Genomic DNA, 27,423 nt, shown 5'->3' with positions numbered 1-27,423 from the left:
GCACACTCATATTTACACACACACACACCCCCATGTGAGACAAAGTGAAGACTTTTACTTACCTAGAGGCATGAAGATAAATTATTTGACAGAGTACATAAGATGAGCATAAAAATTAAACTCTTTATTTCATCATATTTCATTTTAAACTCAAATAATGATACAAATTTAAAAGATGAGCTTACTGTTACCAAATAAAGAGCTCACCAAGGTCAACACTATTTATAGGCACAAAAACTGAGTAAAAAACAAAACGAAACCCTCAAAACACAAAATGTGAGTACAGAACTTAAAGTGAATACCATCACACAGCCATGGGAGGGAGGCAGCCCGGAAGTTGTGTTTCTGACTGACTTACATCACTCCATTTCATTTCCCTTTTGACAAGTTACCAGGAATCCTACCAGTGGTGATAAGAGGCTACAGCTGCCTTGGGTGAATGTACTCAGTGGCATTAACAGAGGCTATTTAACCTCCGCCGCCTAGTTTTGCAGATCCATCATGAGCAAAGGGAGCCCGAGCCTGGGAGAATGAGCAACATGGGAGTGCAGGACCCAGGTCCCAGCTGACACGTGAGACAGGCAGCCTTGTGAGATGGTGCTGGGGATCCACTACTGGCCCTACTCACTCCCTGGTGTAACCCCCGCCCCCTCCCTGGAGTGTGGCCAGGAACTAGTGACTTGCATCTAGTAAAGAGAATACAGCAAAAGTGATGAGATGTCACTTTCAAGATTAAGTTATAAAAGATGGTGACTTCTGACTTGCTGGCACTTGCCTTTGGCTTTCCTCACTTGCTTTCTTTGTTGAGGACAGCTGCCTGAGGACAGCCATGAGAAACTAAGACCCTTAGTCCAACAGGCTGCGAGGAACTGCCTCCTGTCCAGGACCACACGAGTGAGCTGAGAAGCAGGCCCTCCCCCAGGGGCACCCAGCCAACACCTTGACCTCAGCCTTGTGACAGACCCTGAGCCGGAGGACTTGGCTCAGCCACGCCCAGATTCCAGACCCACAGAAACTGTGAGAAAGTACATAGGTGCTGTTTTAAGTGGCTAAGTTTTGGGGTGATTTGTCATATGGTGGTGATAGAAAACTAACACACCTGGGTAAACAATAATGTGCTTAAGGAGATAATAAAATCATTTGTTATTAATTCTGAAATAGCACTTACAAATTATTTATATAAAATCAACTAACAACTGAGTTTATCTCAACTTCAAGAAAGAAAACCAAAACTTTACAACTTGGGGCAAAATTGTTTAGTGTTCCATACAAATGAAATTTCTCTAAGGGTTCCAGCTAACTGCAGAGTTTTCCAACTCCCTGCAATTGCCATCAAGTCTGAAAATCACACTCCATAAAATTTCTAAATTTCTAAGCAGGTTTTTAAAAACAATGGAAAACAAAATAGTGTCTGTCTTCTTGGTTAAATTTACTTTGCCATAAAAGTCTTTATTTGTACAGTTAAGCATGACTTTTAAAAGTGAGCTTTCCCATTTATATGAAACGTCCAGGATAGAAAAATCCATAGAGATAGAAAGTAGATTAGTAACTGCCAGTGCCAGGCCAGAGAATGGGGAATGACTACTAACAGGCACGGGGCTTCTTTTTGGGATGATGAAAATGTTCGGAAAAGATAATGGTGACAGAGGCTTCCCTGGTGGCGCAGTGGTTGAGAGTCCGCCTGCCGATGCAGGGGACACGGGTTCGTGCCCCGGTCCGGGAAGATCCCACATGCCGCGGAGCGGCTGGGCCTGTGAGCCATGGCCGCTGAGCCTGCGCGTCCGGAGCCTGTGCTCCACAACGGGAGAGGCCACAACGGTGAGAGGCCCGCGTACCGCAACAACAACAAAAAAAGATAATGGTGACAGTTGTACAACCCTGTGAATGTACTAAAAAAACACTAAATTGTATACTTTATAATGGTGAATTTTATGGTGTCTGAATTATACCTCAATTAAAATAATTGTTCTAAGCTCTTATGGATTAAAGTTAACATTTCCATTTAAACATCTCCCCAGATAGTTACATTCCATTCCCAGACACGCTTATGGAATGGTGTCTGCTGTAAGAAGATATATAAGTGACGGCAGCCTGCCACCATAGCTTAGACCTCACTACATGTTTTGGGGTTTGTTTGTTTTTTAATGCATTGCATCCTCCAGGAAAATTACTAGCAAAATCCTCCCCCAGTAAATGTGTTTTTGTTCATTTACAAATGTTAGATTCCTGTTTTTAAAACTTAAGACAATTTTTACCTCATTTCATAATACTTGATTAGCGCCCCCCCTTGCTATGAACTACAAGGTAAGAAAACTTTAACAAAAACATTTAAAGAGAAAGAATGTGCAAATCTTTTCAAAGATTCCATTTCAGCATCACATGATTTATTTAAATGTCATTGCCAGACACATGTGGGGTGGCATATGCTCCCTTTTATTACATATACGTAACACATACGCCATACCCAGCAGGAGTCTTTATATGACATATGGCCTAGTAGCTTCAATCAAAGCATGACCGTTCAAAGAGAACAGGGGGAGAAGAAAACACCTACACATTTATAACATGATCAAAAGGAACGCGAGACAGATGAACTGAAAAAACATCTTTGAACAATCATAATCGACAGTACAAGTCTCCCTTATTCCATTAGTTTTAAACAACTAACATCTGTAAACTTGAATACCAACTCTGGCAGATTTAGCAGTCTTAAATCTCTGATTTTCCATCCTAAACATCCTTCAATGTACTGTGAAGATGAGAGCGGGCCTCCTGCACCGAGCCCTACCGCCCAGCCGAGCTGTCTGAAGAGGCAGCCTCCTCTCGTGGGCACCCTTCATCAAATACTTCGGTAGTCAGAGCCCCGGGCTACAATGGCAGCAGCTTCCCACTCCACAGTGAAGAAGGAAACAGTTCCAAAAAACCCAAACATCACCATGACCAGGAGTTGCCAATGAAGGAGAAGGTAGTTACTGTAGAAAAATGCCACGGCTGCGCAAATGGACTAAAAATAAACAAGACAAAACAGATCACAAAATGCACACAGGTGACCCAGCCACTCCACAAGGAGCCCCACCGCTCTCTGACCCAAGGCTTCTTGTGCCTTGCAGTGCTCCCTGGTCTTTCTGCATCTACATGGCATCTTCCTTGGTCACTAGCTCACAAACATGCACCACAAACTCCTGCTGAGAGCTGGGAACAATCAAGTAAGCTATTATTTAAAATAGTATTTTGTAAAAAACAGGAGTTATAAAATGATGTGCATGAACAGTGAGAAACACTCTTGTTATATGTGTATACTATGAATTCTGGTATCTAAGGAAGTCTGAGCCACAGAGAGACCAGAACATAAAATCTCTTATACAAGTGACAGGGCAAAAAAGATCACACTACTCATTACTTCCTAACTCTAATCACAAATCCTTTTATTATTATTATTTTTTTTTTTTAATTTTTTTTTTTTTTTTTTGTGGTACGCGGGCCCCTCACTGCTGTGGCCTCTCCCGCTGCGGAGCACAGGCTCCGGACGCGCAGGCTCAGCGACCATGGCCCACGGGCCCAGCCACTCCGCGGCATGGGGGATCCTCCCGGACTGGGGCACGAACCTGCGTCCCCTGCATCGGCAGGTGGACTCTCAACCACTGGGCCACCGGGGAAGCCCTATTTTTAAAAAAAAAAATTTTTTTTTTTTGGCCGTGCCATGCAGCATGTGGGGCCTTAGTTCCTTGACCAGGGATCAAACCTGCGCCCCCTGCATTGGAAGTGCAGAGTCTTAACCACTGGACCTCCAGGGAAGTCCCACAAATCCTTTTAAAGGTCGTCCTTGACTTTCATTTAAGAAACATTAAGAAAACAAAGTTAAAGCACTAAAAAAAATAGACCCTGCTTTAAACACAATCTGAAGAAGAGGTTACCTGCACAAATTTAAAGACTGCAAAAGCTGGTGCACTGTCTTCAGAATAGAGAAAACCTAGAATACTAAGCAGCTGGGTATTGAAGCAGCTGTCTCCAAGACCCAACAGGAAGCTGCAGAAGATGGCAACTTCTTTGCTGAATAAAACAAAATTAATTTAGAGTGAGCATTAACAATATTTGTTAGAGTTGATTAAAATGTAAAAACAACTCACCCACAAAAGCATTTTACTTTCAAGTTTTAAACACTATGAAACAAGTATGAACAAGTATGAATACTGGAATTTACAAAGTCAGAATTTATGCTCAAACGCACTCACCTTCGCAGTCTAGCAAACTCTGGTCTACTAACTATTGGGGAAGCAAACACTGTGTTTGGGGCAGAGCTGCTCTTGGATTGTGGATCTAGACATAAACACTCACATCTACAATGACTCTGAGAGTTGAGTGCAAAAAAATGACACCCTCAAAACTCCTGTGGACACTGTGAGAGAATGGGGTGGCCGGCCCAGCTGGCAGATCACCCCCTCGCTCCTCATTGCTCTTCCTCGGGGCCCAAACTTCTAGAGATTTCACTGGTTGAAAGGCAGAGATATAAAGTTCAAATCAGGTACTTATGTGCTCCTTCACAGATCAAGAAAAAGATTTAGTGGGGAGAAAGGTTAAAACGAGCAATTAGAAAAATAACTTGGGGTTCTCTATGGATTCCTATTTAAACTCAGTCTGGCTCCAGTAACACTTGACAGATGACCTTATAAAGATAACAGACTTGCAGAAAAGGATTAACTGCTCCATTCTAAATTCCTAGCCATCCTCTACCTCCCGCCCTTCCTTAAATTACTAGAAAAAGGAGAGTCACTGTACCTGGGTTTGATGTAAGCACTGCTATTGGTTCCTTCAACAGGAGCAATAGGGGCATCCCCTGGCATGTTGAGAAATATTAAATAAAAAGCTATAAAATGCACCAGGATGCCCAACAGCACAACTGGATTCCTACCAAAACGATTATTCTTGCTCAGCAGGCCAAAGAGGCTTCCACCTATAAAATCAGTGAAGTAGAGAACAGAAAAACCCAAGGCCAAGTTAATATATCAAAATCTTAGTTCTTTGAAAAAATAAATTAAACGGACAAACCAATAGCTAATTTAATCAAAAAAGAAAGAAAGAAAGAAGGCACCAATATAGAAAATAAGAAATAACTGTTGAAACAGAGTTTATTAACAGAGCCCCGGGCTACAATGGCAGCAGCTTCCCACTCCACAGTGAAGAAGGAAACAGTTCCAAAAAACCCAAACATCACCATGACCAGGAGTTGCCAATGAAGGAGAAGGTAGTTACTGTAGAAAAATGCCACGGCTGCGCAAATGGACTAAAAATAAACAAGACAAGACAGATCACAAAATGCACACAGGTGACCCACATCCCCACACGCCAAAAAAAAGTACCAAAAATATGACACAATGGTTTTGAAGACGCCAGATTATCAGGTGACAACGGGCAGTGATCTTTGAGAGACAGGAAACAAATGAGGTGACGCCCACATCTGCCCCAGCTGACTGAGAGGCTGTGGGCTGCAGGGAGGGAGAGGGAGAAGAGGAGGGAAGGCAGGTGGAGGCCCGCAGCCTCCCTGAGTTGAGGAGACAGAGCTGAGAGTCTGGGGAGATAAGGTGCCTGAGTCCCCAAGACAGAGTATAAGAAAGGGCAGCTGATCAGCACAGGATGTGAGTAAATTAACAGAGGCCTGGAAACAAACTTCCAAGAGGATTCGAGGTATTAGTGCCCTGCCCTGGGCAGGGAAGAGTGCCTGGTCCCACCAGCCAGACTGGAAATCTTATTATTCACAGGCACTGGGTGTACACAGAAGGATCTTCCATCAGGGGTGAGGGATAATTAGCCCTAGTCTGAGCAGTACTCTGATCCCATCCAACAAATTTTAAAAGCAAGACCTAAAAAAAATCATACTGTTTCCAAGTAAATGAACCACATCCAAGAACAAAGCTCAAGACCATTAACAGGAATATAAAAAACATCCTGCACCCAACAAGGTACAGTTCACAATGGCTAGCATCCACATTACCAGGCATGCAAAGAAACAGGAAAATAGGACCCATCATAAGTAGACAAATTAGTCAAACACAGAGTTACCACATGACCCAGCAATTCTAGTGCTGGGTTTACATGCAAGAGAAATGAAAACATAAGCTCACACAAAAAGTATACAAAAATGTTCACAGCAGCATTATTCATAACAGCCAAAAAGCAAAAACAGGGCTTCCCTGGTGGCGCAGTGGTTGAGAGTCCGTCCGCCTGCTGATGCAGGAGACGCGGGTTCGTGCCCCGGTCTGGGAAGGTCCCACATGCCGCGGAGCGGCTGGGCCCGTGAGCCATGGCCGCTGAGCCTGCGTGTCCAGAGCCTGTGCTCCGCAATGGGAGAGGCCACAATAGTGAGAGGCTCATGTACCGCAAAAAAAAAAAAAAAGAAAAAAAAGAAAATTGGGGCTTCCATGGTGGCGCAGTGGTTGAGAGTCCGCTTGCCGATGCAGGGGACACGGGTTCGTGCCCCGGTCTGGGAAGATCCCACATGCCGCGGAGCGGCTGGGCCCGCGAGCCATGGCTGCTGAGCCTGCGTGTCCGGAGCCTGTGCTCCGCAACGGGAGAGGCCACAACAATGAGAGGCCTGCATACCGCAAAAAAAAAAAAAAAAAAAAAAAAAAAGAAAAGCGAAAACAACCCAGATGTCTGTGACATGATAAGTGGATAAATAAAATGTAGTAGATCCATACAACTAAATATTATTTGGTAATAAAAAGGAATGAAGTAATAAAGAAATAAAGAAAAGGAAAAAGAAATGAAGTACTGATACATGCTACACCATGGAAAAATCTTGAAAACATTGTACTAAGTGAAAGAAGCCAGACACAAGAGACCATATATATTGTATGATTCCATTTACACAAGATGTCCAGAATAAACAAATCTATAGAGAAAGCAGATTAGTAGTTTCCTGGAGAAGGGTGATGAAAATGTTCTATAATTAGATTACAGTGATGGCTGTACAACCCTGTGAACATACTAAAAAACACTGATCTGTATACTTTAAATGGGTGAACTATATGTCATGTGAATTATATCTCGATAAAGTTGTAAAGAAAACAACAACAATAACACTACCCCAGAACTGTTGCAGATGTTAGAATGAGCAAAGACATTAAAACAATTACTGTAACTGTATTAACATGTTCACACACACACACACACACACACACACACACACACACACACACACGCCAGGTGTTGGCAATAAATTAGGGGAGGGGTACCAGTGCCCTGTTAGGAACCGGGCCCCACAGCAGGAGGGGAGCAGCAGGCCAGCCGCTTCATCTATATTTACAGCCGCTCCCCAGAGCTCGCATTACCGCCTGAGCTCCACCTCATCAGGTCAGCGGCAGCATCAGATTCTCATAGGAGCATGAGCCCTATTGTGAACCGTGCATGCAAGGGATCTGGTTGTTGCTCCTTTTGAGAATCTAACGCCTGATGATCTGAGGGGGAGCTGAGGCGCTGATGCTAGCGCTGGGGAGCGGCTGCAAATACAGGTTATCACTAGTAGAGAGGTTTGTCTGCACAGAGACCATAATAAATCAGTTGCTTGAAGACTCATATCAAAACCCTATCAGTGGGGCTTCCCTGGTGGCGCAATGGTTGAGAATCTGCCTGCCAATGGAGGGGACACGGGTTCGAGCCCTGGTCTGGGAAGATCCCACATGCCGCGGAGCAACTAGGCCCGTGAGCCCCAACTACTGAGCCTGCACGTCTGGAGCTTGTGCTCTGCAACAAGAGAGGCCGCGACAGTGAGAGGCCTGCGCACGGCGATGAAGAGTGGCCCCCGCTGGCCGCAACTAGAGAAAGCCCATGCGCAGAAACGAAGACCCAACACAGCCAAAAATAAATAAATAAATAAATAAATAATGGGTTAGGATTTGAACAAGATACTTGGTCAAAAAAGATATACAGATAGTAAAAATCATACAAAAATATCATATACTATTAGGGAATTACAAATTAAAATCATGAGATATCACAGCACACCTATTAGGACTGCTAAACTCCAAAAATATGACAATATCAATTGCTGAAAAAAACAAACAAACCAACCCTATCAGTGAGTGGCACGTGACAATTAAGCTGCATCTTATGGAGTAGACTGGACATAAGCAACACACGTCAGGTGCCACTGTCTCCCATCACCCCCAACGGGACCATCGAGTTGCAGGAAAACAAGCTCAGGGCTCCCATTGATTCTGCATTATGGTGAGTTGTATAATAATTTCATTATATATTACAATGTAATAATAATAGAAATAAAGTGCATGGTAAATGTAATGTGCTTGAGTTATCCCGAAACCATCCCCCCCGCCCCGTCCATGGAAAAATTGTCTTCCACGAAACTGGTTCTTGGTGCCAAAAAGGTTGGGGACCGCTGAATTAGGGAACAAAAATACACCAAAGTCTGCTTTCTCCATAGTGCTTATCACTGTCTGACATTCTAAGTTTCCAATGTTTTTTATTGTCTGTGTTCTTCCCCAAGAATATAAGCTCCATGTTTTGGTCATACAATGGATTCACAACAAATATTTGTTGAATTGGTAAGTTCCTCATATGTGACAAAACACCCAATATACTGCAAGTATTGAACGGATCATTGCTGAATAAGGAATACCTGGTGGTATAATAAAAAGAGATTTGGTCTTTGCCTCATCCTCTTCTCCTCTCCACTTTCTGGCATGGAGCTCTTAAAACCCTAGGAATTTCTCAGTGAAAGGAATGTCTCTAGTTATCTTAACTAATCCCTTCCAACGACACCAGAGTTTATGATGATGAGGTGATCCTTGAGGGGGTCTGGAGGTGGCCCTAGATAGTCAGGATGGGGGCTGGTTGTCAGAAGAACCCAGCCTTGATTAGAGGGTTGGAACTTTCAGCCCCACCTCCCAATCGCAGGGGAGGGGAGAGGGGGTAGAAACTGAGTCCAATCACCAATGGTGGATGATTTAATCAACCGTGTGACATAATGAGATCTCCCTAAATCCCTACAAAACAGGTTTGGGAGAGCTTCCTGGTGATGACTGCATCCACATGATGGGAGGGTGCCACACCCAGACTCCATGGGGACAGAGCTTCCTACACTAGGGGCCCTTCTGGACTTTGCCCTACGTACCTCTTCATCCGGCTGTTCATTTGCATCCTTTATAATAAACTTTAACAGTAAGTATAGCATTTTCCAGGGGTGTTGTGGGAATCCTTGAATGTGTAGCCAAGCTGGACAGAAGGGAAGGTAGCCTGGGACCCAGGACTTAACAACTGATGTCTCAAGTAAGGTTGATCTTACAGGACTATACCCTTGAACCTGTGGAGTCCGATACTAACTCTAGGAGTGTCAGAATTGAACTGTATTGTTGCACATCCAACTGGTGTCAGAGATTCAGAGAATAAGAAATTCAGGAATTCTAAAGATGCAGATGTAGAGAATGGACTTGAGGACACGGGGAGTGGGAAGGGTAAGCTGGGATGAAGTGAGAGAGTGGCATGGACATATATAATATATACACTACCAAATGTAAAACAGATAGCTAGTGGGAAGCAACCGCATAGCACAGGGAGGTCAGCTCAGTGCTTTGTGACCACCTAGAGGGGTGGGATAGGGAGGGTGGGAGAGAGACGCAAGAGGGAGGAGATATGGGGATATATGTATAGCTGATTCACTTTGTTATAAAGCAGAAACTAACACACTAAAAAAAAAAAAAAAAAATTCAGGAATTCTAATACACCTTCCCTAAGTATTTTAAGAGGAAAAGCTGGGAGAGACCATATGTTTTCTTACTTATGGTTTTGTCTTGAATTATTTGGCAAATGTTTTGTAATTTAGTTTTAGAACAGTGATAAAAAAAAAAGACATACCCATTTGTATAAAAGCAAGGAAACAGAAATTCAAGGACAGAGAGGTGAAGTACATTTAAAATTTCTATAACAAACTGATTTAGTGCAAAAACTTTTTTTTTTTAAACCAACCTAAAATTTCTCCAATGCCAATGAAAATGCCAGAAAGTCCAATGAGGCTTTTCTCTTCTGTTCCAAATTTATTTATAGCGCCGATACAGGTTCCATATACACCGGAGAAGAAAGTCAATTCCAGACCTTCAGAAAAAAATGAGATTTAAATTACAGTTGTCCCTAGGTATAAAAATCCACAGATGCTCAAGTCCCATAGTCAGCCCTCCATATCCAGGACTCTGCAGCCTCAGATTCAACCAGCCATGGATTGGGAAGCACTGGATTTAGTATTGAAAAAATGCAGTCTCCCTTTCCTGGTTTTTCTTCATGACTAGTAGTATTTGAGCCATACACGCATAAAACAAAATTCACACAGGCTGAAATGCTACTCCCCAAGCACAGCATAATTTTACGTGACCTAACTGATGACATGGAATTAGCCACAAGATGGCAATTGTCACATATTTCAGATAAAAGCATACAACTCAAATAAGCGAAGACATCCTATGTTAAAAATGGTCACTCTGTGGGCAGACAGGGGATGAACAGAGAACATAATTAACATAAACTTGGAACAGTGAAACTAAAGTGCTCATTATCCTTATTAATAGCTTCCCAAGGGAACAGGGATATACATTTGTAAGACCAATATCTACTATCCACTTTTGCTTAAAGTCAAAAGTTTTAATTAAACACACTGTCCTAGGAAAAGAAATTCAAAAAATTCGGGTAGAAAATTAGAGCAAATGCGTAGAAGACTTGATTCCTTAATGCTACAAAACCTTAACTGAATTTTGAGGATGTTTAATATTTATTGTTTGACCTAAAAATAAGACGTTTATACCGATGAGGCACATACAGCTGAACACTGGACAACACGGGTTTAAACTGTGTGGGTCCATATAGACTACAGGATCCACAGCTAGTTCAATCTGCAGATGAGGAAGCACGGACACAAAGGGCTGACTAAAGTTATTGAAGATTTTAACTGCGGGGGAGGTCAGCACTCCTAATCCATCCCTTCATTGTTCAAGGGTCAACTGTAATGGCAAAAGTAATAATTGGCACGTTAGAGCAATTTTTACAAGGAAACTGATTTCCTTAAGACCTAAGAGTATTCCACCTATTATCACATCACATTATCACTGTAAGCCACAGAACTCATTCCATTTCATTAAAAATTATCTTAATTCATGCCAAGTTACACAGATTTACTCATGATTATTTTCTGTAGTGTTCTATCTTGCCCTAAAATCACTGGTTGGGATGAACCAGGCCTCCCAGTTTGCAAATTCTTGTGTAGAATCCTCCCACACTGAATTTGGGCTGGCCCTATGATCTGCTTTCACCAATGTGGGAGGGGGTCACATAGCTGCTGAGACACCAGGAGAAATCTGAGACCCAGCTAGCATCAGACCCCTTCAGACATGCAAATGAAACTTCTTGGAAGTGTTAGCCTCAGCCACCCTTTAACAGCAACCACAAGAGACCCTGAGACCATCAGAAAAACCATTTAGCTGAGACCAGTCAATGCACAGAATTGTGAGAAAGTAACACAGTTGCTGTTTTCAACCCTTACTGTAATCATGCAGCCACAGAAAACCAAAACCATAATTAATCCCATTACCTGTATAAGCAGTTGTAATGCTAAGAAGGAGCATCTCCTTGGTGACACATAACTTAAGAGACTTTTCTATAAAAAAGGAAAAAAAAAATTTAGGAGTACTTAACTAGATTTTAATCAATCAAACAAAAATTCTAAAACATTCATTCAACCAAAACACCTCTTGTCAATAATGCCAATAAACAAATACATTGGGACAGAGGTTAATGATTCAGATTAAAATGGTTAAGGTATGAACTAAATCTGCCCTATAAAAAAATGTTGATTTCAACTGTGTAAATATAGTCTAGAGTTGTGTTTTCTCTAACACATTCTCCAGCTCTCATGAAAACGAACAAAACATGAAACAGAGAAAAGAAATAGAACCAAACAAAACAACAGAATATTCCAACAGACTTGATTAAAGCCTAGGCTATTAAGAGAGTCAGCAGTTGGCAAAGTGCTGACTTCCCTAAGGAACTGTCACAGGGCAGATTTAACACTGGACTCTAGGTCAGAATCAGCAGCGGAGCTCTTTGACCACCAGAAGCTGGGATGCCGCTTCCTGAGATTCTCTCTCTGGATCTGAGGACTGAAACTTCAGTTCTGCCTATTTGTTTCTGATCCCCTTAATATTTATTTTTATGTTGTTCAACTTAGTTGAAATCTGCAATGGAAAATGCATTTCTAAAAACTGCACATTTTAACTTTTTTGAACCTGCTCACATTTCATAATTTAAGGCCACTTATCTAGGATCCTAAACTAATAGCAGATGCAGATTTTTTTAAAAGGTGGCGGGGGAAACAAAACCAAAATCCACCCCAAATCAGAACCAGCCTGGAAATAAATGAAAGTTCTCCAGTCTCACAGAGACATTATGCAGCAGGAGCGCTCAGGCCTCAGTTCAGCCCTGGAGGCGGTGGTGTGGCCCCTACAGCTCCTCCTTGGCCTGAGGATCCAGATTTTAGTTCCTATTCAACGGTTGACTAGGAAACTCACATAAATCACAAACACTCTGTCCTGAATTTCTCCGTATACAAAAGAAGATAGTTTTTTTTTTCTTCTCCAATTTCACGAAAATAAAGTGAAACTAAAAGCAATAAGATATTTTCACCATTTTCACATACTTCCAGGAAAAAAATACATGATCAATAAAGTTTAAAACAATATTTTTAATTAAAAACATTACATTCGCAAAGCATATCTGCTTTTGACTAATAAGAAGATTTAGCTAACGAACAGAAATTTTAAAACATAATCTAGTATGATCCTATAATGGTGAATTCATGTCATTATACATTTGTCCAAATCCATAAAATGTACAACACCAAGAGTGAACCCTAATGTATGTAATCTATGGACTCTAGGTGATAATGATGTGTCATTGTAGGTCCACTGATTGTAACAAATGTACCACTATGGTGAGGGACAATGATAATGGGGAAGGTTATGCGTGGGTGAGGGCAGGGCATATATGGGAAATCTCTGTATCTTCTTCTCAATTTTGCTGTGGACCTAAAACTTCTCTAAAAAATCGTTTATCAGGGGCTTCCCTGGTGGCGCAGTGGTTGAGAGTCCGCCTGCCGATGCAGGGGACGCGGGTTCATGCCCCCGTCCAGGAAGATCCCACATGCCGCGGAGCGGCTGGGCCCGTGAGCCATGGCAGCTGGGCCTGCGCGTCCGAAGCCTGTGCTCCGCGGCCGGAGAGGCCACAACAGTGAGAGGCCCGTGTAATGCAAAAAAAAATCGTTTATCAAAAAAAAAACAAAAAACAAAAACCCAATATAATCTATTTGCAGAAATCAACAAACTGATCCTAAAATTCATATGCAAATTCAAGGGACCAATAATAGCCAAAACAATACTGAAAAAGGACAAAGCTGAAAATTCATGCTTTCCAATTTCAAAATTTACAATAATCAACACAGCATTGTACTGGCATAAGGATAGACATATATCTAGAAATAAACTCTTACATTCACAGTCAATTGATTTTCAACAAGGGTGCCAACACAATTCAATGGGAGAAAGAAGAGTCTTTCCAGCAAATGGTGCTAGGACAACTGATCTCCACGTGCAAAAGAATGAAGTTGGACTCCTACATCCCAATATCCATAAAAATTAACTCAAAATGGATCACAGACCAAAACGTAAAAGCTAAAACTATAAAAGACTTAGAAAAAAATACAGGAGTAAATCTTTGTGACCTGGAGTTAGGCAAAGCCTTCTAGGACACCAAAAGCACACAGAACAAAAGATAAAATAGCTAAATCAGACTTCATCAAAAATTTAAAACTTCTGTGATTCAAAAGATACCATCAAGAAAATGAAAAATCAACCCAAAGTCGGGGAACTAAGATCCCATGAGCAGCATGGCATGGCCAAAATAATAATAATTATTTTTTTAACTTAATTTTGGCCACACGCACAGGGACTGAACCTGGGCCATGGCAGTGAAAGCACCAAATCCTAACCACTAGACCACCAGGGAACTCCCTGAAGAGGTTCTAAAACTGATTGTGGCGACAGTTGCACAACTCTGTGAATATACTAAAAACCACTGAATTACACACTTTAAATGGGTGAACTGTATATTACTATGAACCACACCTCAATAAAGTTATTCTATTAAGGAAAATAACTATAATCTAACACCTTAATGGGTCTCTTCCCAGACTTTCTCTATGCTTTTTTTAATTAAAAAGAAATTCCACTATTTATACTATTTTATAATTTATTTTCACATAACAGAGCAAACATTTTCTAATATTCGTAGTGATCATTTTAATGGCTACAGTAATCTATTGGATAGATGGCTTGTAGTTGAATATTTAAATTATTTCCATTTCTCACTAATATAAACAGTAGTTAAATCTTGGCCAAAATTCTTAATTATTTCCTGAGGATAATCCTATTAGTGGAATTGCTGGGGTAAAGGTATAAAACATTTTTAAGGCTTTTGATACTTATTGACAAATCACAGAAAGTAATACAAGTGTACATTTTTAGCGTTGTGGTCTTACGCATGTACCTATGCCCCATATACTGAGAATTATTATTATTTTTTTTTAGAATTATTTTTTATCTTTTGAAATTTGATAGAAAACTTAATTTGCATTTCTTATACTTAGCTTATAATAATTCTCCTTTGTTTATAAAATAAATATTTTCTACTGGAGTGCTTATGCTTTTCTTATTGGTTCATAACTATCATATACTGTAAATATTTTCCCTGTCATTTTAACTCATTACATTTTGAGAGACTGAAATTTTATATTTTAGGTAACCAGAGAGCATTCTTTTTTTTAAATTTAATATTATTTTAAAATTTTACTTATTAGTTTATTTCTCTTTGGCTGCATTGGGTCTTCGTTGCTGTGCGTGGGCTTTCTCTAGTTGCGGTGAGCGAGGTCTACTCTTCGTTGTGGTGCACAGGCTTCTCATTGCGGTGGCTTCTCTTGTTGCAGAGCACGGGCTCAAGGCGTGCAAGCTTCGGTAGTTGTGGCTCACGGGCTCTAGAGCACAGGCTCAGTAGTTGTGGCGCATGGGCTTAGTTGCTCCCGTGGCATGTGGGATCTTCCCGGACCAGGGTTCGAACCCGTGTCCCCTGCATTGGCAGGTGGATTCTTAACCACTGCGCCACCAGGGAAGTCCCTGGCAAGTGGATTCTTAACCACTGTGCCACCAGGGAAGTCCCTCAAAGAGCATTCTTTTCCCTTACTGTTTGACAGACCTGCGTGAAAGACTTTCCTCTACCAAATTAATTTTTTTGTTTGTTTGTTTGTTTGTGGTACGCGGGCCTCTCACTGTCGGGGCCTCTCCCGCCGCAGAGCACAGGCTCCAGACGCGTAGGCTCAGCGGCCATAGCTCACAGGCCTAGCTGCTCCGCGGCACGTGGGATCCTCCCGGACCGTGGCACAAACCCATGTCCCCTACATCGGCAGGCGGACTCCCAACCACTGCGCCACCAGGGAAGCCCCCAAATTAATTTCTTACAGTTACTATTATGGCTTCATTTTTACATTTAATCTACCTGGAATTTTAGTGTAAGACTACATTTTTTTCCATGCAGTCAGCTGTCTGGCCTTGCTTTTTAAGACTATTTTACCGTATTCCATATTCTATTGTGGGTCTAGACTTCAGTTCCATTGCTCTTTGTATCCCAATGTTTTCAAATGGATTCATAACAGGTTTTGATATTAGGGAAAGTTCTTTTTAAAAATTATATTGGCTATTGACAAACGTTTATTCTTTCAGGTGAACTTTAATAACCTTTCATCAGGACCAAAAAATAAATTTAAGAAAATTTTACTGAAATTTTCTAGAATCGCATTAAACATATACATTCAGCTGAGGAATTAAGTGCCTTTTAGATAAGCAAGAACCCTTTCTGTACAATACCTGCTATGGCACCAACTGAAGGAATGCCATGATTAAATAATAAATGAACCACCGGCTCACAGACAAAAAAGCTTGGACATTCTTTTTCCTTTCTCTCTTTGCCTTCAGCTTCCTTGCCACCTCATAACGTCACATTCTCCCTAGCTGCCAGGAATCATCACCTAAATTTAAATTTTCTTGCCCTATAGCACCTCATATGTCTTGTCTTTTTTGGCCGCTGCCTTCTTTCTCCCCATTCAAACCTGACAGCCCAGTTTCTTATTACTACTGAACCCTACACCAAGTAACCAACCAGCTCCGTGATAAAAGGCATGAGGCCCTAACTGTGTTAGTGTCTCATTTTACAGAGAAGTTGAGGCAAAGTTTGTACAACTGCCTAGGAAGGACATCCTGACACTGGTTAATATCAAGAGACATCCAGAGAGGGGTTCAGTAATAGAGCAGGGGGGCCGCATCAAGCCTCACTAAGGCTGGACGAACCATCCCATAAGCCTGAAGGTCATCAGCCTCCCTCTGCCTGACTCCATGTTCACCAAAGAAGCCAACGTGGCTTTCTAGGCCTCTGATAACAAGAAAGGAATGCCCTGTTTGACCTTAGGTAAACGATTTCTCTAAGCCTCAGTTTTCTCTTCTATAAAATGGAGATAATAATATGTGGGTGTTATATGATACTCACAGAATTGTTGTGAGAACAAAAGAAAATAAAGCACATCGAGAGGTTTAGTCAGGAAGAACCCTCAACAGATGAGCGTGATTGGCCTTACACGCTACTGAGTCACCCAAGCTCCTGCACTGCTCTGAGGAGTGACAAGCGATGCACATGAAGAAGTGGTCTTGTGTCCTCACTTCCTCGGGGAAACTCCTAACCCCCTGCCTCCTCCTCCTCAGGACCCCCTCACACACGTGCTCAGGCAGGGCACGGAATTATCCTCCATCCCTCACATCCCCCACGTTACAGAGATACTTACTGAGAAGACTAGCATATTTCAGAGCGGCATACCTGGAAACATGAAAATACTGGGGTATCGTCAATCCAAAGTTACCAGGGAAAGGGGGAAAGGCAAATGCTGAAGTTGTTCCTGAACAGTTCCTGCATTTCAGACACAGAAAATACTTACTAAATGCATCTACTGCCTTTGTCATATTGTTCTGGGCAGACCTGAAAAGATAAAAAGAAAAAAGTTTTTCCCCTGAAAATGGAGGAGAACAAAAATACTATCACATTTTCACTTAAATCTGTAAAAGCTCTGTCCTCTACGTGGTCTGGCAAACACTTTCAGTGGCCTCAATGCTCCCTGCTCCAGGGTGTCCCTTCATGACTCAGGTCCTTGCTTCAGAGAATGATGTGGTTAAAGTGCCACCGTGGAGCATGATTCCCTCACATTAAATTTATGGCACGGAGTCTTGCACGTCTTTTTCACAAATGATACTTCAGGCAGGACAGAAATCTCCTCTACACTGTTTCCAAACTGTAAAAACAATTTGTGAGGGCTCAATCTTCCACCACTCCAACTATGTAAAAACTAGTCTGTGGGGCTTCCCCGGTGGCGCAGTGGTTGAGAGTCCGCCTGCCGATATAGGGGACACGGGTTCGTGCCCCGGTCCGGGAAGATCCCACATGCCGCGGAGCGGCTGGGTCCGTGAGCCATGGCCGCTGAGCCTGCGCGTCCGGAGCCTGCGCTCCGCAACGGGAGAGGCCACAACAGTGAGAGGCCCATGTACAAAAAAAAAAAAAAACTAGTCTGTGGTTATTCAGTGTGAGAACTCTTGAAAAGCATCGCCATCATTGGCGGTAGGGGGTTGGGTGCGATATCATCTATGGGTTAAAAACGTGGGCTTTGAGGCTGAGTCCTGCTTTGCCACTTATTGTGTGGTTTTAGACTAATGACTTCATTTCTCTAACTTTCATTTCCTCATTTACAAAACAGGGACACTATCACTTACCTGTGAGAATTAACTGAGATAAAGTAACTTAAGTGTAATTAGTTATAAGGTTAGGGTAAGAAAGTTTTTAAGAAATTACATTTCTTACCCTACCAGCCAAGTCTACTCCTCCTAGATCTTTAAAGGATATCATTTACAAACAAACAAACCGAAAAAAGCAAGAACAACAAAAAACAAACCTAAAGGAGATCTAGTTGACTTAAATAAATTAATAACACAAAAATGGTAGTATCTTCTGACCAACAGGAAAACTTTTTCCCCCACCATAAAAATTCATGCCTTCCCTGGAAGCAAATACTATGTAAATGCCATTTAATGACAGTACCCTCATCTAGTACTTGGACAGGATCAGGTGTGGATTATACTATTTCACACTCAAGGCCCCAAATAAGTAGAAACTGATTTGTACTCTATAGACTATTAAAATATAATCAACTCAGCTACTATCAGCTGCAAATCATTCAAAGTGGATTCCACAAAGTGGAATCCTTTAAAATCAGATCCTACTTACTTCCTCAGTGGCTTCTAATCACACCAAGAATAAAATCCAAACTCCTGCTGTATCCTTATGTAATCAACTCTCTGTCTGCTGCACTACTCTCACAGTGCACTCCTACTTGCACTGTGAGAGGCCCAGGGGCCTCTGGCATTCCTGGTGCCCACCACACCCCTTTCCACCCCTGGCATCTGCTGCAACGGCCATCAGTAGATCTTCACACCTTCTCACCTCCCAGCTCTCCACCACCTCCCCCTTTCTCACCACCTTCTAGCACTTACTCTGCTATTTTCTTATGGGGTATCGTCTACCAGCCCCTCTACAATTAAGTTACATAAAAACAGGGAATTCTCTGTCTTGTTCATTACTCCTTCCCTCCCCTTTAGAAGATGGCTGGCACATGGTGCTATTTACAGAATAAAGACACAAGTTTCAAGTTTGGAAGACAATTCAGAAACAGAGAATGCTAAGAAAGGCTAAGTGGTACGCCTCAGCATTACACCTTATGACAGTTACATGATCCCTTGTCTATCAGAAAAGTTCCTTGAAAACAGGGACAGGTTTTATTTGTCTTCACAGCACCAACACCTAACATTTGCTGAATGAATGGGTGTTTAATTTTTGTTGAATTTGTGGCATTCATCTTCATAGACCCCTTCTCCAACATCCATTGGTTTGTGCTTAAAAAAATATGTATGTGGTACATATACACATAAATATTTGTATACTTATATAAACATGTCTTTTTTGCTCTGAACAGTGCAAATTTTGAATGCTTAATGATCCTATGACTGGAGAATTTTATGCCCTTTTTGGGCTTTAAAAAGGCAGCACAGAAAGTCCGATGCAAAATTTTTAACAATAGGTAAAATGCTTATAAGGCAAGCTTCATAATTTTATCAATTCACAAAGCAAAACAAGAGTGGCAAAGACTTCTCATTCTCCTTTCTTCAAATCTAGATGATAACCTGCAGAGAAATCATCTGTGATGTTTCAAACAGTTTTACTTATAATTGAAATAGGTCCCTACTTCCAGCAGCAGGGTCTGGGGAAGGGGAGGAAGGAGCCATGTCTTGCCTCGAAGGTGGCAAGAAGCAGCCCCTGAAGCAGCCCAAGGACCAGGACAAGGAGATGGATGAGGAAGATAAGACATTTAAGCAGAAACAGAAAGAGGAGGCCTCAGAGAAGGGCCCCTGGACAGAGGTGGAATTAAGAAATATGGCCAGGGCTTCCCTGGTGGCGCAGTGGTTGAGGGTCCGCCTGCCGATGCAGGGGACACGGGTTTGTGCCCCGGTCTGGGAAGATCCCACATGCCACGGAGCGGCTGGGCCCGTGAGCCATGGCCGCTGAACCTGAGCGTCCGGAGCCTGTGCTCCGCAATGGGAGAGGCCACAACAGTGAGAGGCCCGCGTACCACAAAAAAAAAAAAAAAAAAGAAGAAATATGGCCAAAAGTAAGCTGTTCTTTGTGCCTGAGGCAATGATGGTCCTTAATTCCATTCCTGTTTAACCATCTGGATTTCCCAGTCATAACATCTGTTGCCAGCTACAGCTAGAATGAAGTGTTGTTTTGGAGCCTATTGTACACTTAAAAATAAACTTTTGTTGGGACCTCCCTGGCGGTCCAGTGGTTAAGACTCTGCGCTTCCACTGCAGGGGGCGCGGGTTCCATCCCTGGTCGGGGAACTAAGATCCTGTGTGCCGTGCAGCTCAGCCAAAACAAAATAACAACAACAACAACAAAAAGTTTTGTTAAAAAAAAAATAAAAGAAATAAAATAAAAGGAATATGCTCAAGGTAATTCACAATTTTTAGAAAAACAGGACTATGTAACTGTTTCCCAGTAGGGACTACATCGGGGAAAACTACCTGCACAGGTTAGTGCAAAATCCAGAGCATGGGGCTGCCCTGGTGGCACAGTGGTTGAGAGTCTGCCTGCCGATGCGGGGGACACGGCTTCGTGCCCCGGTCCGGGAAGATCCCACATGCCGCGGAGCGGCTGGGCCCGTGAGCCATGGACACTGAGCCTGTGCGTCCGGAGCCTGTGCTCCGCAACGGGAGAGGCCACAACAGTGAGAGGCCCGCGTGCCGGAAAAAAAAAAAAAAAATCCAGTGCATGGGTGTAACCACGGCTCATCTATAATGACTGCTGATGGCCCTGCCACTCACTGTACCACATGATCGGAAAATTTTAGGGCTGGATCCAAGAAACGGTAACTGAGGATTATTTTCTATATAAATTTATGAGCCTATATCCTCACACATTAAAACACGTTGAGAGGGGGCCTCCCTGGTGGCGCAGTGGTTGAGAGTCCGCCTGCTGATGCAGGGGATGCGGGTTCGTGCCCCGGTCTGGGAGGATCCCATATGCCGCAGAGCGGCTGGGCCCGTGAGCCATGGCCGCTGAGCCTGCGCGTCCGGAGCCTGTGCTCCGCAACGGGAGAGGCCACAACAGTGAGAGGCCCGCGTACCGCAAAAAAACAAACAAACAAACAAAAAACACGTTGAGATGTCTGCTGAATTGAATGAGGAAACTGAGACCTAGAGAAACACAGGGGAACATTGCTACTGTCCACAGTCACACAGCTGGTGACCTGGGATTAGACTTAAATCCCCCACAAACCTTTTCACTACCTTCCCCGCCTCTGGCTACCTTCCTTTCCCTTCCTCCTCCCTGACAGCTCCCCTTTATCTTCTTTCTCTGCTTATTTGCTTTAAAGCTTTTCCCTCATGTCTGCCCAGCACTGGATTATCACTTAGGGCTACAAAAGGCTGGTAATTCCTAGACTAGACCTACTCAAAATATAGTTTAAAATAGAAAGGAATGTTTCCAACTTCTTACTCGTTGACATCCAGGTCCTGGTCATCAGAAGATTCATCTTCTCCCAGGACATTTTCAGAATCTGGTTTCCGAATGAGAAAGAAGAGAACTGTCCCCACAAGACTAATCACTGTCAGGGCAATAAACACTGTTCTTCGGTCACTCTCTAGGGAGAAAAAAAAGACAAAAGTAGATAGTACTGGCCATACAAACAATTCCAGAGTTAGTATTGTGTTCAGTACTATGTTTGTTTACAGCCATCAACACACTTTGTCATTAAATCTTACTTTACTGCATCAGTAAAAACCTAGGACAAGGAGAAAAATAGGATACATCTCCCTTTTCTTTCAGTCAGAGAAATACTAATAAGCCAAAAGAAAAACAGCACAAGAACTTAATCATATTCTTTTAATCAAAGAAGGGAACAGACAAAACAACTGAATTAAAAAGTCTTCTGACAGCTGACTAGTCTCCTCACACAGAGCATAACCTTCTCCCACACTTTGAGATGCTGCTTGAAGTGCAGTCATAAACTGTAGTCTTAGTATAATAACATAATCCAAGGGAAAAGATTACTAAAAGCTAAAATCTGAGAGGACTTAGGGTACCACGGTTCACTAGAACAATGTGAACAAAGCAATATGGGGTATTTTCGTGGAACAGCTATTTTGCTTTGAACTTATCTGAATAAAGCACAGTGAATAAAACAAACCTGATATTTGAGTTTTCCCTTGCCAAGCAAAATATATGTAGAGATTTCCAAAGAACAAGCTGGGGGAAGAAAAGGAGGGAGAGGATATTGGGAAGTTATTTTCATATTTATGGGTTTTGAAACAATTTTTCCATTACCTGTAAAAGAAGAGAAAGAGAGGCCTACATAATTAAAGAAGTTACCTACCTGCCCTAAGTCATTTAAAAACATCAACTTCACCCTCTTTCTGAAAAACTCAACTGAGCCAGATGGAACTATCTCCTTCCACATGAGAGAAGCCTGATTCAGACCGTCCTCCAAAGACCTGATTCACTGTGAAACATGTGACTTATTGAAGCTCTGGAAATGACTCCTTGGAAACAAGTTTACCCTACCTCTAAAATCCTATATTTTAAAGAATCGGTGAAAAAAAAAAATCCATGATTCAGTTATCTGCATCTAATGAGATACTTTATTTAGTATTTTCCTAGGGAAGAAATCATTCACTTACACTCCAGTTTCAGAATATACAATCTCTTAAAACAACGTCTGCATTTGTTAAGACTTATCATGGCCAAAATTTTAGGCGTTTAGGATTCATGAGGGTAAATCGTCAGGACAGATTCCATGACAGAATGACTGTTGTTGCTTTTTACTTTGGAAATATATAATATGCTGTATCGTTATATAGTCAGTCTCACTTTAGAAATTTAATAGTTAACAGCTATCAGGTGGCATAGCTGGGTGGGAAGGACATGGCCTTTGGAATCCAGATGATTGGATCAGTTAACTTTTAACTAAGCCTTTGTTATCTCATCTGTAGAATGGAGCTAATACCTTCTTATCGTAGGGGGTTGTGAGGATTATTGAAATTCAAGAGCCCAGTAGTACCTAAAATATAGCAGGTGCTAAATACATTATGGTTAATATTATTTTCCATTTACTAGTCATAAATTCCAGTGAGGTAGGTCCATGCATTTTTAAGTAATCCCATAAAATTTTAAATCTCTGTCACATGTACCTACAAACTTAACTCATGTAACAAGAAGATCTGAGTTTTCAACACAACCAGGGTCTAAAAAATGGTGTGACAAAAAAAATTATAGGAAAGACTGAGCAATAAGGATTATTACCTGGATTGTAGGAGTGCCCAGAAAATTCCACTGTTTCTCCCAATAGTGTGCTCATCTGAATTTATTGTCAGGCAGTTTCCTTGTGCTGTCCAAAGTACTAAAATCAAACCAAAAGTTTATCAAGGGAATGAAATCTTTTAGCTTTATATATTAAACATATAAATAATACTCTTAGATAAGACCTGGAAAATAGGGAAAATAAACATCAAAATACTTACCAGCAGCTGCAATTCCAATGAAAACAGAGGCTGTGTAGAAGGACCACGGGAAAGGCTGGATAAAAACGGCAATGTACATGCTAAAATATAACAGGTCAATGTATTATAGTCAAACAATACCTGAAACAGAATGCCAATTATGCCTTCTAGGAATCAATTCTGAGGGATCTCCTTTTAAAATTCAGCCTGTAGGACTTCCCTGGTGGCACAGTGGTTAAGAATCTACCTGCCAATGCAGGGGACACGGGTTCAACTCCTGGTCCAGGAAGATCCCACATGCCACGGAGCAACTAAGCCCGTGAGCCACAACTACTGAGCCCACGCGCCGCAACTACTGAAGCCCGCGTGCCTAGAGCCCGTGCTCTGCAACAAGAGAAGCCACCGTGATGAGAAGCCCGTGCACCACGATGAAGAGTAGCCTCTGCTCGCCACAACTAGAGAAAGCCTGCGTGCAGCAAGGAAGACCCAACGCAGCCAAAAAAAAAAAAAGAAGAGAAAAGAATTCAACCTGTAAAGGGCTTCTCTGGTACTGGAAAAAAGGGGACAAATGTGACCTATCCATTTCTTACGTACTATTTCGAATTTGTGAACTGAGACATTGAATAAAGGTCTGCAATTGGCCTCTGCCAACAGCTCAGTACACAGTGGGACTGCAGTTCTATAGCCCAGAAGAAAAGTTCAGTTATTTCATTTTAATTCCCATTAGTCAACTTGATACAAAATAAGATTATTTCATGAGTTCTTTTCAACTCTTGTAGAAAAAGGTTTTTGGATGCTATTTTTATTGGTGGTAAAATGAAAGCAAATATACACAAATTCCATCACATTAAAACAATGGTATCCCTGAGCATCAAGTAGAGAACCAAATCCCTAAAATACCTCCTATAATCTATTCGATCCGAGTCAGCAAGTTCTTGTTAAAAGTTTACTGTGTGCTTGAAAGAAGCTGAAGGTGTTCTAATTAAATGAAAGAAAATTGGACTACTCACCTGTAAAATAAACCACTAGCAAACATAGAGAGTTGAGGTCCTACAATGGCAACCACTGACGGTGTAATCAAATTTGAAGCAGAGAACACTCCATAAATAATTGCCATGCTGCACACATAACACACAAAAGGAAAAAAACAACACTCTTGAAACATTGTCTCAAAAGATCACTTTTTCAAACCCACTTAGTCTATAGTTTATTTTGCAATAAGCACTCATATTCTTTAGTCAGAATTTATAATTATATCCTTACACTGAATGTCATATTAAAGTTTTCACTTGTAGAAAACATTGAAGTCTTGTCAAATGTTTCTTTGAATCAGTCTGCCTTAGACAATATGATTTTTAATGTACCAGTAAATTATAATAGCAGCTAACACAGCTCTATGAAAAACGTATTATTATCCTCATTTTATGGAAAAGAGAACTGAAACACAGAGGGGTAAGTAACTTGTCAAAAGTCCAGCTGGATAGCTAGTCAGTGGTGGAGCCAGAATCCCATCCCTGGGAATCTGACTCCAGAGGCCCTAGTCAACCAATCTGCTCTACAAATTTAGCCTACAACTCCTGGCAACAGCATGAAATTTCACTGCTATAAATAATCACATAGTTATAACTTGCTTAAACCAGAATTTATTTAACTCAACCTAACGGTCTCACTTGAACATTATTCAGCTACTGTAGACCTGGCCCCAGTATATATGTCTTGTAGCAAAGTGTGAATAAAATCATTTCAAGAGTCATTTATAAGCCACTATTTATAAATCTGAGTAAATTATTCTTTGGCTTTTATGAATCTCTCAAATATCAAATGTTCTTTCATTTGTTCTTTACAGTATACATGAAGACAAAACATTACAAAAAAATGTGCTATTATTATTAATCACTTGAAAAAATGGACATTAGCATCCTTTTACTCTCAATTATCATACATAAGGTCAGATTTAGGTTAGGTAACACAGAACCAAATAAGAACAGTTGGGGAGGAAGGGGGTAAGGGGTTGGCCACAATCTAGTATTTAACCATAGAGAAAGTAAGAAATCTGTTAGTGTTTACATACAGGTATGTTTTACATTCCCAACTTCAACCACAACGTACTAGTGACTTATGAAGATCTTTTCACTTCATTTTCTCCACCTGTAAAATTGGCACTAAACACCTTAACAAAAAGCTAAAAGCTCCTGATGACAATATATTAATAATTACGAAATCACAAAAACAGGAAGACCAAATATTTCGAGAGTCATATAAAACATCCTCTGTTTAGGATTTGGAAGATGTAATTATGACAATACCTGAGTGCTTATTAAATGCCAGCCACTGTGCCAAGCGCTTTACACGCATTGATCTAAGCAAGGAAACTGGGCTCATAGAAGCAACTTCCTAAGATATCGCAGTAATTAAGTTTTGAAGCCAGTATTTCAAACCCAGTGTCTAATTCTGTATGAAACCTAAACTCATCACCTTCATCCTATTATGTTCTCCTAAATAGTCTAGATAAAGAAAAAAATCACTAATAATCTAATTACAATACGTCTGTGATTTTGATGAAATTAAGCAACATCTGTGATATACAAAGTAAAACCAATCATACAGTACAATACCTGGTATAGCCACTGCCGTGAAAATCTGTGCTATTTAAGCTCCTGATGACAGTTTGCTGTGTGGAAGATAAAACTAATCAATGAAAACTTTTTGTAATTGCCCTCACCCCAGAAAGTCGCTCTCCAAATACTTGGAACAAAGTAAAAATTCAAGATGCTGAATACTTAACACTGAAATTCTAACACGAGAGAAGAGAATGGACTACAGAACAGAAGGCAAACCAATGAGGGGCGTGTGGGGCGGGGTGAAGACCATCTATAACTAGGCCTTAGGTTTATTTCCTCAACTCTCCAAGTACTAATGTAGTCCTTAATATAAATAAAAAATAAAATAAATGGGTCAGCATACAAACCCCAAATCAAGAGAAATAAACGACCCCAACAAGAAACGTCTGCCACATGAAATCAAACCTAATCATGGAAAACGAGGAAGCGTAGGTGACAAAATAAAAGGTGCAACTTAAGCGCATTAGACATAACGTTGATTATCATTTCTGGAATGCATCATGATAAGCACTTCAAAGGAGGAAGATCAAATTCCAACTCACCGCTACATTTCCACAAGTTTGAAAGGCGGTGAACATAAACATAAAGGCAATTCCTAAAATAATGACGTTGAAAAGCTTTTTAGATTCCGGGGACATTTTGGCTTAACTCTGCCAAAAGGTCGGCAGCAGCAGAGGGCAGTCAGCTCTCCTCGGGGGGGACCCACTGCAATCCTGGGAGAAGAAATGATATGGTGAGAGAAGGAGGCAAATCCAGGAGCGGGGAAGCCAAGGTGTCAACTTCCAGATCTTGGAGTGGAATCCCGGGCTTAGGGTGAAGTTCTCCCCACGGGTATAGTTAGGACATTCCTAGGACACGATCCGAGTAGGGAAGAGCCCAACCCCCGAAGAAGCGCCAAGAACGTTGTAGCTGCAATTTAAGGGGCCGGAGAGGGGGATTAGGGCCAAGGGCCAGAGGCAGCGGCCAGCACAGCCCCGCCCTCCCTGCCCTGACTCACCGCAGGTCAGGCGACCCGGTCACCTGACCGCAGCCGCGGCGCCGGCCGCTGGGCCTGCTGGGAAATGTAGTCCTGGGCGACCCGGGACGTGCAAGCGCGCCGCTAGGGCTCCCTCACCCGCTCCGGGGGAGCGGGGCCGACCTCGTGGGCTCCGGCAAGGGGCGGTTGCTAAAAAGCGGAACCCAGTGAAGGAGACAGGAACTGCGGAAGGGGGCCTGGAGACGCGGTCTGAGGCCGGAAACACAGAGGGACAAGGCGAAGGAGCACGCCTCCCGACAGAGGCGGGGCGGACGTCCGAGCAGAAAACCTGCGTGGAGCTTAGAAATTGGCATGAAAAGAAGGCGGAGCCCAGTAGGGGAGCACCTCCCTTTCCTGCCGTCACAGCGCGCTTCGCAGCCGGAAGGAGCGTTTCGCGGGCTTTCCAACTGCCGGCGAATCCCGCTCCCCCTCCCATCGGCAGTGACTGCGCGCTTTTCGACCCGCCCGCGGGGCTCTGCGCAGGCGCACCGGACAGGGGCGGGGCGCACGGCAGGGACGTTACGGGGCGGGGCGAGACGAG

The 27,423-nt window shown here is 42.2% G+C and overlaps 1 protein-coding gene across 3 annotated transcripts; it reads right to left on the bottom strand.

Annotated features, from left to right (window-relative positions):
- Nucleotides 1-103: 103 nt before the first annotated feature.
- Nucleotides 104-27,382, bottom strand: MFSD11 (major facilitator superfamily domain containing 11). 3 transcript variants are annotated; one of them, XM_081218330.1, is made up of 14 exons: nt 26,865-27,382; nt 26,410-26,580; nt 25,862-25,917; nt 24,257-24,364; nt 23,268-23,347; nt 23,050-23,146; nt 21,938-21,996; nt 21,247-21,391; nt 17,084-17,124; nt 11,588-11,653; nt 9,979-10,104; nt 4,777-4,951; nt 3,915-4,050; nt 104-3,004 (listed from the first exon to the last, which is right to left on the bottom strand). In XM_081218330.1, the coding sequence occupies exons 2-14, from the start codon at nt 26,503-26,505 to the stop codon at nt 2,840-2,842; spliced, it is 1,350 nt and encodes a 449-aa protein (XP_081074456.1). In that variant the 5' UTR covers nt 26,506-26,580; nt 26,865-27,382; the 3' UTR covers nt 104-2,839. The 3 variants fall into 3 exon arrangements, with proteins under 3 accessions (XP_081074456.1, XP_081074457.1, XP_081074458.1); XM_081218331.1 differs by lacking the exons at nt 25,862-25,917; nt 26,865-27,382 and having other exon boundaries at nt 26,410-26,495; XM_081218332.1 differs by lacking the exons at nt 21,938-21,996; nt 24,257-24,364; nt 25,862-25,917; nt 26,410-26,580; nt 26,865-27,382.
- Between the last annotated feature and the right edge of the window lie 41 nt (nt 27,383-27,423).

Source organism: Mesoplodon bidens, assembly GCF_964165515.1.
Source record: "Mesoplodon bidens genome assembly, chromosome: 19".
NCBI classification, from domain to species: domain Eukaryota; kingdom Metazoa; phylum Chordata; class Mammalia; order Artiodactyla; family Ziphiidae; genus Mesoplodon; species Mesoplodon bidens.
Note: the sequence above shows the minus strand (reverse complement) of the source record. Positions and strands in the feature narration are given on the sequence as shown.

What these genes read in the sequence shown, in the direction of transcription:
- MFSD11 (XM_081218330.1), bottom strand. Translation starts at nt 26,505, where the DNA reads ATGTCCCCGGAATCTAAAAAGCTTTTCAACGTCATTATTTTAGGAATT. An exon ending in GCTAGTGGTTTATTTTACAG is followed by an intron (nt 23,348 to 24,256) that starts GTGAGTAGTCCA and finishes GTTATATTTTAG; the next exon opens with CATGTACATTGCCGTTTTTA. An exon ending in CAGTCTTTAAATTTGTGCAG is followed by an intron (nt 3,005 to 3,914) that starts GTAACCTCTTCT and finishes GTTTATTTTTAG; the next exon opens with TCCATTTGCGCAGCCGTGGC.